At 52.8% G+C, this 13,762-nt stretch overlaps 6 protein-coding genes across 6 annotated transcripts; 2 read left to right on the top strand and 4 right to left on the bottom strand.

Moving 5' to 3' along the window:
* Positions 1 to 53: 53 nt before the first annotated feature.
* On the bottom strand, positions 54 to 1,205 carry Z517_10561 (uncharacterized protein; the record flags this gene model as incomplete). The annotated part of the gene is made up of 1 exon (XM_013424171.1): positions 54 to 1,205. The coding sequence occupies one exon, from the start codon at positions 1,203 to 1,205 to the stop codon at positions 54 to 56; it is 1,152 nt and encodes a 383-aa protein (XP_013279625.1).
* Positions 1,206 to 2,065: 860 nt separating this feature from the next.
* Positions 2,066 to 3,107, bottom strand: Z517_10560 (uncharacterized protein; the record flags this gene model as incomplete). The annotated part of the gene is made up of 3 exons (XM_013424170.1): positions 2,066 to 2,324; positions 2,388 to 2,544; positions 2,606 to 3,107. 3 exons carry the CDS (start codon positions 3,105 to 3,107, stop codon positions 2,066 to 2,068), a joined length of 918 nt encoding a protein of 305 aa, XP_013279624.1.
* A 1,726-nt stretch (positions 3,108 to 4,833) lies between these two features.
* Positions 4,834 to 6,664, bottom strand: Z517_10559 (uncharacterized protein; the record flags this gene model as incomplete). The annotated part of the gene is made up of 2 exons (XM_013424169.1): positions 4,834 to 6,142; positions 6,192 to 6,664. The coding sequence occupies 2 exons, from the start codon at positions 6,662 to 6,664 to the stop codon at positions 4,834 to 4,836; spliced, it is 1,782 nt and encodes a 593-aa protein (XP_013279623.1).
* Positions 6,665 to 7,687: 1,023 nt separating this feature from the next.
* Positions 7,688 to 9,320, top strand: Z517_10558 (uncharacterized protein; the record flags this gene model as incomplete). The annotated part of the gene is made up of 4 exons (XM_013424168.1): positions 7,688 to 8,004; positions 8,080 to 8,092; positions 8,174 to 8,420; positions 8,476 to 9,320. 4 exons carry the CDS (start codon positions 7,688 to 7,690, stop codon positions 9,318 to 9,320), a joined length of 1,422 nt encoding a protein of 473 aa, XP_013279622.1.
* Positions 9,321 to 10,180: 860 nt separating this feature from the next.
* Z517_10557 (uncharacterized protein) lies at positions 10,181 to 11,279 on the bottom strand (the record flags this gene model as incomplete). The annotated part of the gene is made up of 3 exons (XM_013424167.1): positions 10,181 to 11,052; positions 11,104 to 11,176; positions 11,232 to 11,279. The coding sequence occupies 3 exons, from the start codon at positions 11,277 to 11,279 to the stop codon at positions 10,181 to 10,183; spliced, it is 993 nt and encodes a 330-aa protein (XP_013279621.1).
* A 443-nt stretch (positions 11,280 to 11,722) lies between these two features.
* Positions 11,723 to 12,396, top strand: Z517_10556 (uncharacterized protein; the record flags this gene model as incomplete). The annotated part of the gene is made up of 2 exons (XM_013424166.1): positions 11,723 to 11,740; positions 11,797 to 12,396. 2 exons carry the CDS (start codon positions 11,723 to 11,725, stop codon positions 12,394 to 12,396), a joined length of 618 nt encoding a protein of 205 aa, XP_013279620.1.
* Between the last annotated feature and the right edge of the window lie 1,366 nt (positions 12,397 to 13,762).

The raw sequence follows: 13,762 nt of genomic DNA, 5'->3' as shown, positions 1-13,762 counted from the left end.
TCGTCGAATAATATGTCACTTCCACAGAACTCGTCCGCTCCAGGCCCAAAACCTCAACGATGGCCGAGTTGTTGTCTCCCCACGGGCCGGAACCACTCCAGCGTGCCCACGTAGCCGCCACTACGGAGGTAGGGGAGACAGCCCATCCAAAGATCCTCGAGCACGCCGTGGCCGAAGTGCAGGGTCAGGCGCGCCCAGGCGTCCATGTCGATGCGGGCGATCCAGGCCAGAAAGGCCATGAGGATGAAGTCGGCGTAGGTCGGAGAGGACGTGCCGGAGAGGTAGCGCACGCGGTCGCTGGAACCGTGGACAGTGCTCGCATCGGAATTCCAGTCGAGTGCGTCGTGTAGCTCGGGACCTTTCACCTGGGGGCAGTCCTGCAGTGCGCGCAAGATGGGGTCGAGTTCTGCTTCAATGTTGGCCCACAGCCGATCCATCTCTTCTTGGGTCTTGGGTCGGAGCTCGTCCAGCGACGACACCTCAAACCATTCGCTGCGTGTTCGGATAAAGTACTCTCTCCCTCTGTCGTCGAGAATGTCCGGCACCGAAGGGATAATCAACCGGCGTGTCGCGGGGAGGATGCGAGTGATGATGCCCTGGACTTGTCGCGTCTGTTCCAGGGAATGTTGGTCAGGGAATAAGGAAGGATATCTCTCAGGGCCGCGGAAGAGCACTTCGAGCGCCATGGCGATGCTCAGCGACGAGACCACCGGCGTGAATATGCCGTACCTCGTCTGCACCGTTTCGTGGACTCCGGGGACTTTTGCATCATGTAGCCCTTTCAAGGCGTCTGGACCAAAGCCGTCGGCGTCGATGAGGAGGATGGGTAATGTACAAGTCGGCGAGGTCCGCCGTTGATTTCCCGAGACATCCTTTCGTGGCGGGATCTTCAATTCCTGCCACAGCGGCTCGATGTCCGGAAACGAGATCCAGGATTCTGTGTACGGGAGGCCCTTGTAGTGCAGGGCCAGCCGTGAGCGGATCGTGTTTGGGGAGAATGAGTTTTGGGCGCGTAGGAACGAGTTGGACGAATGGACCCGGTGGATGGAGAAGGGCGATTGATTGCTCGCGATGTCGAACAGGAGAAGACGCTTCTGGGAGGCTGTTGTTGCATCCTCACCCGTCCAGAGGGATCGAGCCTTTGAGCGTGTGCCGAACAACCTGGCATCCAACCTCTTGGGGAGGAGAGAAACAGGTCGGAACATGCGTGGGCTCTTTTTTATGCTGATCCGCGCTCTCTTCTTCAAGATGTCTGGGAGAGGTGTCCTCGCTCAAATGGTGGGTTTAGCTCTCAGGCCCGAAGTGTGAGGGTTTGAGATGTGCATTCGGCTCACAGACGCAAATGGGATTGTATTGTATGTGTCTTCCGTGTTTGTTCTCAGGTGACGAATTATAAATTTGCCCTCAGTCAGAAACTCCGTCGTCGTGTCGAGAAGAACAGATGAGCCCTTATGGTCGGCTTCAACGCGCCATCCATGGAAGCCTCGACGTCCCTGATTATTGTTTGGACAGTCGAGTTCGCGTATGCCACTTTGACTGGCCTGGAAGACGAATAGGTAGAGCAAGGAAATTTCTCTCTCGTGACAGGGGGTTTTCAAGCTGGTTTCAAGCACTGAATAATCGTACGCTTTGCAGACGGAGCTCAGATAGTGGTGACTACACGGCGAATCCACGTAGATCGCGTATGGTGAAAAGCAACGAGTGACTTGACAATGTTCACAGCTGGGAATGAAAGTCTGGGTGGTGAGATGTGATGAGGTGATGCGAGCTGAGGTTCCAGGATTATTGCTACGAAAATGGTCCGTCTGACATGACATTTCACAGCATTACACCTTCCATTTCAACCCCAACATGGCGGATATGGTTATCGTCTGACATGGAAATTAGTACAACTCGAACAGGTCCAGTTTGGTGCGACCGTCTCTCATCATCCAAGTCCTATAATCTATCCAATCGAACCGGCAAAGGAGAGTCCAAAAGACCGGGCAGCATCACAGAACACAATGTTCCATATGTCCAACGTTCCCGAGCCGAATCAACCCCTCGAGCTCCAGGCAATCATCATTCAACCACCCTCGACCAGCCACTTCTTCAAGAATTCGGTCTGAGTTCCAGCATTCCTTTCGAAATATGGTCCGGAATACGCTTCAAAGTGTCCACAAGGTAACAGTTGCAGTTGTTTGGGCTCTTTTGCGCGGGCGAATGCCCCGAGTGCAAGGTCTGCTGGTGTAAGCACGTCCCCCCTTGCAACCGTCATGAGGAGCGGCGTCGGCGAGATCTTGTCAATGAGTTGCTGCGGCTCATAAGCGCGGAAGAGCTCGACTCTAAGGGGGAGAGTGAGTAACTTAAAGGCGGCAAGAAGAGCAGGTGGCAGATTCTAGACTCACGTCTTGACAGTGCAGGTATTCTTCCACTGAGACTTCTTCTCCCAGGCGGTAAAGAATTCGTAGCTGTCTGGTGTCGGCAGTGCAGATGGCTTCAGAGGATCAGCATCCACTACAGGAACCATCCCAGGTTCCTTTCCTTCGGCTCGTGCAATTCTGTCTGCGACGGTGTCAGAATGTATCGGCTGATCAACATGTGTCAAGGTCCCAAAATAACAGACCTGCAGCAAAGGTCGCATTAAATCCGACCGCAAAATCTGGACGCACAAGACGATTGAAGTTGTCCCATCCACTGACGCAAGGGACCTGGCTGAGTACGGCTTTGACTCTTCGATCCACAGCCCCGACGTATAGCACGTGGCCGCCACTGTATGACGAACCCCAGATTCCAATCTTGTCCGGGTCAACTTCAGGCCTTGTCGAAGCATAGGTGATGGCGTCGGAGATGTCACTACATTGAGTCATGGGGATGATCTCACTCCTCGGCTCCCCTTCGGCGGTATCGCTGTCACCAAAGCCGCGATTGTCGTAGACGAGGCAGGTGATGGGCAGTTTGGACACAAAGTATTCAGCGAAAGCGTCCAGGTCCATTTCCTTGAGGGCCGTGAAGCCGTGGGACATGACGAGGCATGGTGCTTTCCCGGCAGCCGAGTCGCTGGTGTAGAACCATCCTCTCAATGTGACCCGATCCGAGGTCTTGAACTCGACGTTTTCTCTGCCCATTTCGAGAATAGGTCCCAGAAGCAAGTCAGGATCCTATAACCACATGTCAAAATTGGAGTGTTGCACAAAGATCAGTCGAAGCACCGAGGGAGGTGGACGAAGGATCGATCTTTATGCCGGATCCCTGGGAAGAGAAGATGTGCCGAATAGGCGAAGAACGAGAGACCCCTGGGCCGCTCGAACTAGAGCTCAGCTGCCGCTATTCTTTTGTAAGAAGGTGACCATCACGGTCAGAAGGAAAATGGAGGAAAGACGTTTCCGATCACCTTAGCAAACAGCAAACTGATAGACTGCCCGCATTGGTGACCTTTCATCTAACCCCGCATGGGCCATTACGATGATGAGATGTTTTGAGTTTGCAACATCTGGATCCCCTTGGGAGTTGAGGACTCCTCGCGTAACAAGTTTTAGCCCATGTGTGTTGGCCGACAGCTCTGCGGGACCGCTCGAGAACGGGAAACAAGATCTAAGGCATTGCCTGGAGGGTTGCGCCCGGCAGCGATGGGAGGGATATGGTTGGAGCTGGAGCTACAGGCAAATGGAGTGTTCGATCGGTACCGCTCAGCAGGGTGATGGATTGTATTTCTCCCTTTTGCTCGTCTGCAATGGGCAAATCGGGCAAGGGAGGAGCCGGCCATTCTTCAGGCGGAGGGACCGAGGCTAGGTGCCACCACGACGTTTTGGAAAACCTGCATAAGTGTAACTCGAACAGGGAGCTGGGATGGCTTGTCTAGTTAGACTGGCTTGCATGGCGCCAATGCATTGACTGCCCCGTCGGCTCGCTGGCCCTTGTGTGTGCGTGTGTGTTTGTGGACTCTGGCTGCATCTTCTTGACGACTTGGCAGATTGTCAAGGGCGGAAAGGACAGGGAATATGAGTCGTGTATCTTGTCGTAAGAACGAGAGATTTTGGTGTCTTTGGGCTGGACAATAGACCATTCGCCCGGGTCAGTCAATCTTTGGTACCGAGGTGGAGGTGAAAGTAAAAAGTAAAGGTGGATGGAGATGGGCGCAGGCGGAGACAGGCAGAGCGAGACCGAGCGAGTCAGTTCAATGGTCCTTGGAGATAGTTAGCTGCGTTCCAAAGGTAAAGACTGCATCTCTATTACTCCTACTCCATGCATACTTCTTCCCTGTGATGACGGACGGCCTGAAGGCCCAGTTGAAATGCCTTCCTGCGTGCATGATGCCTGGTCACTCAGTGGTTTCTTCGACCTCGATAAACCCAAGCCACCGCCGCCGCCCGCAGCCTCGAGGCGCAGCCCCTTTTATGACCTGCTCACCACACACAGCCTTGCCAGTTGCTCCCGACAGACAAACAGTTTGCTAGAGTGAAAATATCTCCATTATGTTTGAGCCTAGTCGAGTGTCTATTGCTTGTGCCAGTCAAGCTCCGTCTCAGACATGTCGTACCTTTGCTTCATCACACTGTCACAAACACGCTCCTGGTCGACGTGACCTATTCTTCGGGATGTGTATGCTCTCGACGCCTTTCAACTCTTCTGGTGCCTCTGGCTTGTGTCGAGACGAATTCCTTTCCTTGTCCCGAGTATAGCAATCAATCGTCAATTGCAGTCTCCGCCCCGATCTCCATCGTGTCATGTTCCACCACCCTGCCGTCCTGCAGTTTGTCTTCCCAATCTTCGCTCCCACTCACCACACCGAACTGCCCACGACTTAACGACCTCGCAATCTCCTGTCAATGCAGGGCGAAGCCTCCTTGTCCTTTAGGAGGAGGCGGTCTTCTCCTTCTCTTTGATGGCGGCAGCAAAGAACCGCGGATACCGGTTAGAGAAATGCTTTTCGACCAGCGAAAAGATCTCCTTTGCTGTTCCGCTGGCATTGGCAAAGACCCACTCGATGAATTCGCGCTGGAGTTGGTGTTCGGCCGCTGGACACCAGCCCGCCTTGCGCGCAACCCCGCGAAAGGCCACTTGGTTCGCCTCCACCTTGAGCCACTCCGAGACGAGAATGCGGAAGACGTAGCAGATCTCAGGATGGACTTTCAGATATGCAATCGTCTCCTGAAACACTCGTTCATCACCTGTGGGCGCTTTGTGGAACTCTTGAGAGCAGTCAAGGGGCAGTGCAGCGTCTTGCATTGAGTGCCAGCTCAGATTGTCGAATCGCCATTCGTCCACGCACCATTTTTGGTTGTCAAGCACTTGTGGTCGAAGGTCAATGGTGTTGCCTTTCTCATCTTGCGCTTCGTGGCACAGGAGCATGCTGTCAATGCTCACACCCTCTTGAAGCATCGTGCCGATGATTGCCTCCCAAACTTCGGGGTGGTTCTTTCGGATCTCAGAGAAACGCTTTCGTTCCTCTCTATTGCGTTTCAGGCCTAACCGGCAGCTTGCTGGTGTGTTGAACTCTCCTTTTGGGTTTTGTGGATCGGGACAGTGGAATTGTGGCTGTACCTGGAGGTGAGGCGGCCAAGCTGCATACTGCTCGAAGCTGCGAATTACGCATTTGCCATGCCCTTTGTCTCCGTCGTTTCCTTTGAGCGTAGTTGACTTCCACCACTCTGGCGGTGGCCTCATCTGGTCAACCGAGAAATCAATTGCCTCCTCCACCAGGCCATGGTACTGTATTGGGACATGTTCAAACGACACAGTCTTTCTCCTGACCCGTGACTCGACCGGATCCCCAACTTTGGCAGCCTCTGGCTCTGACTCTCGCTCTTTTCCCTCTGGGATTGAGTCCTTCTCGGGCGAGACCTGCTCGGCACCGACCTTCTCGTCTCCCAGCTTTTCCGCTGGAGGATTTGCAGGGCTCGTTGCCTCTGCGGCGATGTTTGGTGGCAATATTCCGTTTGCAATATTGTATTCCAGGTTCTCGAAATACTCAACCACCGGATCCTTGGTCAATGGCTCTGGTTTGACGTGCGATGGCTCTACAGGTGACCCCTGAGCCACCTGGTCGCACGAGACAGTCGAACAGACTTCTTCTGTCTTGATCTCTTGCTGGAGGATGTCGATTCCAGCGTAGGGAGGGGGAAAAGGAAAGAAGAACTCTGGTGGCGGATATTCGCCTTGCCTGGACACTGTTAACATCAAAGAACGACATGTATGGGAAGGACGCCCACCAGTAGACCAAACGCGGCGGATGCAGCGCATCTCTCATCTCTACGTCCTCCATCTCTTCATAGTCGGTCATCACAACGTCAGTGTCCTCCATCTCCAGACACACGACCTCGGTGGGTCGGCGTTGTGCTTCTTCGTCCTCCTGGACCGCATCGAAGTCCTTCTCCAGGAAGAGACCTGGCTCGGCCAGGTCACTCAGGAACCTGGAGTGGTCGTTGTCTAGGGGCACGAGATGGTCGAGGCTCTCATATTGTTTCTCGAAGCGTTCAGGCGTCAAGTGTCTGCGCTTTCGCAATGTTCGAGATGGCGGGATGGGCTGGGTGTTGGAGAATGGTTCAATCAGCTTGACGCGTGTAAAGTGACAGCGACTGCGGTTGAGTTCCTTGATCTGCCTGCGCAGACTGGGTTGAATTCCTTTGAAGGGGACAGCAGTCAAAGACCGGATGGGCTGGATGATGGTTCTTGCGATCTTCATGTTTGCTGTTGTGAGATTTCAAAGTCTGATCAGGAGGAGGATATCGAACAGAGAATCAGTGGCTGAAAGAGCATCAAGCTTTCGAATGGCGCTGAGAGTATCTGAATCTGAAGCCGAAGAGATGAGATGAGAGAAGGAAGGTAGGTTGTCTCGAGATTCGATACTGTCGAGAGGGAAAGAGATGAAGACAACAAACGCGACAAGGTGAAAACTTTGGTAAGGTCTGCATTCACTGTGAATGCTGCCTTGATCCATTGCGCGCGCACATTTCACTCGTCACAATAGGAACCGGCAGAACCTTTCAATAGTGTCTCGAGCAGTGAATGCCAGGGATGAATGGCAGACCTTAGACGCCTCCATTCAAAGTGCAAGTAGGGTCGCCTCACCAATACCTCCCCATTCATCCCATTGAGATTGTCTTTCGGGAAATCCACCCCATTCTTCAGCGTCGCACGGCTTCAATGAGCCCTGTATAAGCAATTTTCTGCCCACCACATACTTGTTGACGACACGTGAAGGTCTTGCATCACTGCTCAGCAGCTTGGGACCCTGGTGCTCCTGCAGAAAGGCAGGCTCGGCCAAAGACCACATTGTCTGTAGTATGCACGGCATGATTTGAATCATTGGTAGGGTGGGCTGATATCACGACTTCGGGACGCTGTGTGCTCTCCCACAGGGCTCAGTGTAGAGAGACACAGAGCCATCCCGAAGACATGACCTGAATAACCAGCCATGATCCACCACAGATTTCGACTCTATTGTATGATTGAGAGGCCGAGTCGTGTGCTTCGAGCGATACGATATCGAAGTGCATCATAGTGGCAGATATAGAAGCTTCGACGGCCAAAGAAAGTCAAGACGGAGAAGGGCGCTGTCTCCACCAATCTCGCCTGCTGTTCTCGGCCTAACAGGCGAGGATGGCGTCCACTTGAGATTGTTTATATATATGTGTAAGGTTCACAGCAATCAATGCTGGTGCTTCGCCAATCTGGAAATCGAGTCGAGGAAAGCCAGACATACATCATGTCTGACCAGATATATGATGTGGTGATCGTTGGTGCGGGTCTTTCTGGCCTGCAAGCGGCGCTTACCGTCCATCATGAAAACCTCAATTACTTGGTCCTCGAGGCGAGGGATCGAGTGGGTGGGAAGACACTGACTCTGCGCTCCAGCGAAGGGGCCGTCAAGTCCGATCTGGGGGCTGCGTGGATCAACGACAGCAATCAAAGTCGCATGTGGGAACTTGCGAATGACCTTGGACTGCATACTTATGTCCAAAACACCAGTGGCAACGTCGTTGTCCAGGATTTTGACGGGACGCTCGTCAAGTTTCCATACGGGTGAGCTGCCCCTCCCTCGGAGATCTGCTTGTCCCCAGCACAGTCGTATTGTTACAGTGCTAATCGAGTTTCCAGCGATGTACCCAAGGTTTGAGACCCCTTTACCGCCGATTTTGGCCAGGTTATCGGTGCTTGGGCGTAAGATGGTTGACCCTGAGCCTTTGAGCAGTATCCGTCCGACAGTGACACAGAGTCATGCATATCAATCCGAGATTTGGTCGAACACATCTCCACCACGCAGACACCGTCGATCTTCTCGGCAGGACCTCATCGAGAGCAGCTTGACTCCATTTCTTTTGAGACGTTCCTGCGGCAAGCAAAGGTGACGGAGAAGGCGTTCGCGACGGCACAGGTCTGGACTCACGCCATGTTGGGCGTCGACCCGGCCGAGGTTTCAGCTTTATACTTCCTCGAATGTATGTAGGTTCCAGGCCGTGCGTGTCATCCAGAGACTGACGAAATATTGTGTAGATTGTGCCGCTGGCGGAGGGTTGATGACCATGCGATCCGACTGCAAGGATGGTGGCCAATATCTCCGCATTCGAGAAGGCACTTCAGCCTTCGCGGAAGGAATGGCACAAAGACTGAAGCCTGGGTCGATCAAGCTGGACAGCCCCGTCGGAGCGATAGATCAAAAGCAGGACAACACCGTCTTGATCTCAACACGAGGACGCTCGCCACAAGTGTATCGTGCTCGGAAAGTCATTCTCTCGATTCCGACACCAGTGTATAAGACCATAAGGTTCTCACCATCCTTACCTGCCGCAAAAAGTGCAGCTGCCAATCACACTCGCTATGGATTCTATAACAAGTATATCATCAGATTCACCAAGCCGTTCTGGGCGGAGAGACACCTGTGCGGCCTGGGTCAATCATTCGTTGGTCCCGTATCGGTCTTCCGGGACACCAGTTTGGGCGATGATGCGTGTATGACGTGCTTCATCGGCGGAAAGTTCGGGAGGAAATGGACGGCCCAAGATGCGGAGGGGAAGAAGGCATCCGTACTGAAGCAGATAGGCGCCATGTTTGCAGACGGAGAGGACATCCGTCCTCTTTTTGTCGAAGCCTATGAGTCGCCGTGGATGGATGAGGAGTTCTCGGGCTGGGGTTGTCCATGTCCTGCGATGCCACCAGGTGTTCTTGCAGACGGGTGGAAAGCATTGTGCGCATCTTTTGGGAATATCCAGTTCGTGGGCACAGAATTGAGCACCGTCTGGAGAGGATATATGGAAGGGGCTATTCGAAGCGGAGAGAGTGGCGCGTTGCAGGCGATAGCTCAGCTGAAGGCCGGGGGGTTGCAGAACGCAAAGCTGTAGACCTCATGGAAGGTCAAGGTGGTCTTGATCCTGGAGTCGTTGTGTCTGCGAGGTCGAACAAAGCATCTGGGACCTGAGGCAGTGGCACAATATCAGATGAAGAGGCAGATCAAGATTCAACGAGCTGAAGAGGTGGTTTCGATCATTGGGTGGGATAGTGCCGGTCCACGGGGTTCCTGCGCCTGAATCCATCTCTGTTCCATCATGGACGAAATAGCCATTCTGCTTCCTACCCTTGCTTTCTGTCCTCCTTCTCTTCCTTTCTCAATGTGTCTACCAAGTGCTCCGCCTCATGCATCTCCCGTGCCCATGAGACTTCGAATTGGCCGTAATGCATGGCACCACAGTGCTGAAGGGATACGAGTTGTAACTGTAAATGTGGATCACGGCCTTTCCCGTTCCATCAGTGGCAATCGTTCATCTGTGAAGCGTGATAAACTTTTGCACAGGGATTTGCCGACCGCAACGCTGTTCCTCTGCCGCGTACCTGTGCGAAGAGCACGAGTAGGTTACATCTATCTCCACAGTATGCTTCACACGGTCGAAGGTAGTCTGCGCGATCCACGTACATAGACTGCCTTTCTGACTAGTCCTGGAGATGCTCGTCGAGGGTACGGATAGGTTGACCCTGGGGAGGAAAATCAATACAACCAAGAGAAGCCACCCTTGACGCAGTGAGCGCCTTATCGAGATAAAGGACTCGAATAGGATGGATGGACATTGGAGCTGAACACAATGTCAGTGTCTCGGATGCGTTGCTGTGCAATATGCATCCCACGGGATACAAGAGAGCTCCTCTTCATTGCTGAACCGTCTGGGGACTAAACCTCCTCGAGAACAGCCTCTTGAATAAGGGTGGGTCAAGAAGATTGTGCGCGTTCCAGTGTCTTCACTAGCAGACCTGCGGCACGGCCTAGCTCTCCACCTTCCTTCCTAGCGGCATCAATGCCGGCCAAGATATGTCCCTGGAAATTTTGTGCGAAGTCGCGCTGTCGATCTTGTTGGTCGTCAAGAATTTTGGTCTCGTCCTCTATCTGTGGCCCAAAGAGATTCAGATAAGCATATGCATTAGATCTCTCTGGCACAAGGAGTGTTTCAACTTCCCAGAGGGGAAAGTGTGCGCGTAGCGGAATAGTGTTAGATGGAGATTGCTCGTCCCCAACAAGACCAGCTTGCAAGAATTCAGCGAGAACTTGCATTATTCGAGCCGTAGACTTGGAGTCCCCCGCGAATGACGCTTTGGTGGAGGACCATCTGCTGGCGTCGACGGACCTCCAGCCAAGGATTGTCGTAAAGCATTCCAAGGTTTGGTGCCAGCCACCAGGGCACGAGATCAATTCTGGGCCAGCGGCTTTGATCATGTAGGATACAAAGTCAAGGGACGAGGATCGAATATCCCGCGATAGATGTGTCATAGCTGCACGCAAGTAAGGCAAAGCCTTGCTCACATGATCTTGGATGTCTTCGCTGGGCAATGCGCGAAAAAGCTTTTGCAACTGAGTCCTGACGCCGGCCGAGCCATCGAGCATGAGAGGACAGATGGTACCGAAAAGAGAACTGGTGGTAACTGGCAAACTGCTTGTCAAGGGACTAGAAGCGACAAAACTCGTCAAGGAAGCAAGAGCATCTCTCCTCTGAGTGGCGGACGGGGAGGTGAGAAGGGAGAGTTGATGAAGAAATATCGTAGACTGCGAAGGCGCGTGGACATCTAGCTGCTGGTTCAGAACGATGGCTATTTCGTCTTGTTAGCTATTTGCACAGTTCCACTGATAAGGCCATATACCTTGGGATCTGAAACTCGTGTCGGTATGGTTCTCAGCCTTGGGTTTCGCCTTGCCCACTTTCAGTTTCTGTTTCTGTCCACGATATCAGCTTGTTTGTTACCGGTCTGGACGGGGTCGATCAACCAACCTGGAAGTCTTTCTTCTTCTCTCTTTTCTTTCGTGCACTGGAGCCCATTTCGTCGGTTGGGCGTATTTCGTAATAGACTTCAAGAGGATTTAATGGGAAAGAGTTTTTTTCCTCCTTGAAGAATCCGCGGAGAAGCAGTGGGAACAATAAGCTTTTGACGTTGTCGGGCCGAACCGCAGATGGCGACGATCCCAAATCACTCGATCTAACAGTGATTTTTCACCATTTTGTGGAGATGGATTCATGTTCGTAATAGAAACTCTCCACGTTGTTCAGCTCCATACCTCCGGTTACACAAGGCTTACAGTGACCTCACCCCACGAGAGTAGCTTGAGAGCTTCCCTGCACGTTCCTGTCCAGAGAAAAAGACGCGTCTGGCGCGTCTGTGCACGCCTCCAAAACCACATCGAGCCTACAAACGGTGTCAGCATGAGTTGATATGCACCCAATAAGCAAGATTGAAACAAACTGGTTAGAGGCGCACGATCAGCATGCCTCAGATTGAAAGGGTTTTTAGCTCCCTGCTCTCATCTTACACGACGCTATACTGATTGGTGTTTAACAGGAGGTTTTGAACGGTCCTTCCATTGATGCGATGCTGCGAGGTCTGACGGAGAGACCAAACGTACAGTCTACATTGATCCTTTCTCGAAGAGATGGTTCTATCATAAGAGTTACGGGAATCGCCTCTCCAGCAGGCGAAGGAAGGCCTGCGGCTTCTGCGACAGCGTACCAATGGCCGCAGAAAGAAGAGTCACGGCGTGGCACAGACGCGTCAGAGAAGGAGCAATCCTCTACTGCCCATGAAACAGATGATACTTCAGAGGTCCAATATATTGAGAAACCAGTGGAGCGATTGGCTTCATCCATCTTCCAATTTGTGAATAATGCCAATGCAATGGGTGCAACACTGGGCGCAGCTTCTCGCAGTGCGGCACGTCCAGACGGAACGTACCCCGGAGCGGCCTATGGCGAAGCCAAAACTGTCCAGAATAAAGAGCGAAACACTGAAGAGGATGCGGAAAATGGAGACACTGAGGACGAGGTCCAGTTGCTCAGGCTGCGCACAAAACACCAGGAAATCATCATTTTCCCAGACCCCAACTACATCTGCTGCGTTGTTCAAAGGATCGGCAAGACTGCAACTGGTCATGACAGGAGATAGCAAGCAATGCTCAACCTTGGTTTTGACAGCAATGACTGGCCTGTTTACCCGAGGACTTGAGGCTATTTCGCCCCTGCGGTGCATTGATAAGTGCTGGAATGATGAGCAGGAAGGGCCTGGAGTTCACCACAATGACCAGCGATAACAACACAGGAGTGACGGTGACCTCGGGCGATATCAGATGCAACTCAACGCTGAAACAAAGATATCAACATGGTCAATTCGAGCATCTGAGTGGATGACCGACGAAGGATAGGCTGGTCAGGGCCGCAATTACCTGCTGAATTGAGACAGGCTGCCCCAGATTTTTTATCTGCCTGCCTCAGGAGGGTCATTCTGTTATCGCGGGGTTATCGCACTTATCAGGAAGCCATTGAATAAATTTCCCCTTCAATGGCGGAATGGGTGCTCACAGCCTATCGTGTCCTCAGAATGCGACGTGCTTGTTATCACTTGTTCCCATTATGGTGTGCTTTGAAAGTATCAGTAGTCGCTGATCTCCTTTGCCCTTATCATTTGGCCCATGGCAGCCCTGGCCATACTGTACTTAAAGAGTCACACGGCCACCGGCCCCCCGCGAGATTCCATCTCTGAGCCTTACTAGTCCTTTGAGGCCTCGCTACGCAGGCTACGCAAATCGCCAATACCCTATCCAACCCCAATTCTACCCGATGTAGCTCGCCTTGCTCTTCAGGAAATATCACGCCTGGAAAACTCACTCGTACAAACTCGTACAACGATGCAGCCTCACTCGATGAGGACGACACCTTCTCGACAGGTCCTGTTGAGGACAGATTTCGGCGTTGGCGGAGCACCGAATAGTCCCGGCCCTTGACAAACTTACAGACTCAGGCTGGCGAGTCCACCTTTACGTCCACCAATGGTGCCTCTCCCACGCATATCCGAAACGGCATTCCAACACCATCGCATGCGTCGACTCGACATCGGTCAGATTAGCCGAGACAAGAAGAGTTGGAAACCTTGACAAGAACACATTATTCACATGGGTAGCTCAGGGTCACCAAGGGTTACTGTTGAGCTGGTGGTATTTCGAGCATGGACGTGTTTCCGGACTGCGCACCAGATTAGGAGGTAAGCAGCAACTTGGCTGCTGAGGCTTGCTGGACGACAACAGACAAGGCGGTGCACTAGTGTGGGGGTGCAATGCGTCTCACCCTGGACACTATCGGAGCCCTTGTTGGGACCAAATACGAGCACCCACCTTTTTGTTGATGCGGACGGACGTTACGCTCGCAAGCGGAACTATTAACTTTACAACAGATCGGCAACGCCTTTTCTATATGCGAATCTCCCCTTTTTAGCAGGGATCCGACCCAAGACGCACCAGGCTGAGCACACTTCTGGA

Source organism: Fonsecaea pedrosoi (genome assembly GCF_000835455.1).
Source record: "Fonsecaea pedrosoi CBS 271.37 unplaced genomic scaffold supercont1.7, whole genome shotgun sequence".
NCBI classification, from domain to species: domain Eukaryota; kingdom Fungi; phylum Ascomycota; class Eurotiomycetes; order Chaetothyriales; family Herpotrichiellaceae; genus Fonsecaea; species Fonsecaea pedrosoi.
Note: the sequence above shows the minus strand (reverse complement) of the source record. Positions and strands in the feature narration are given on the sequence as shown.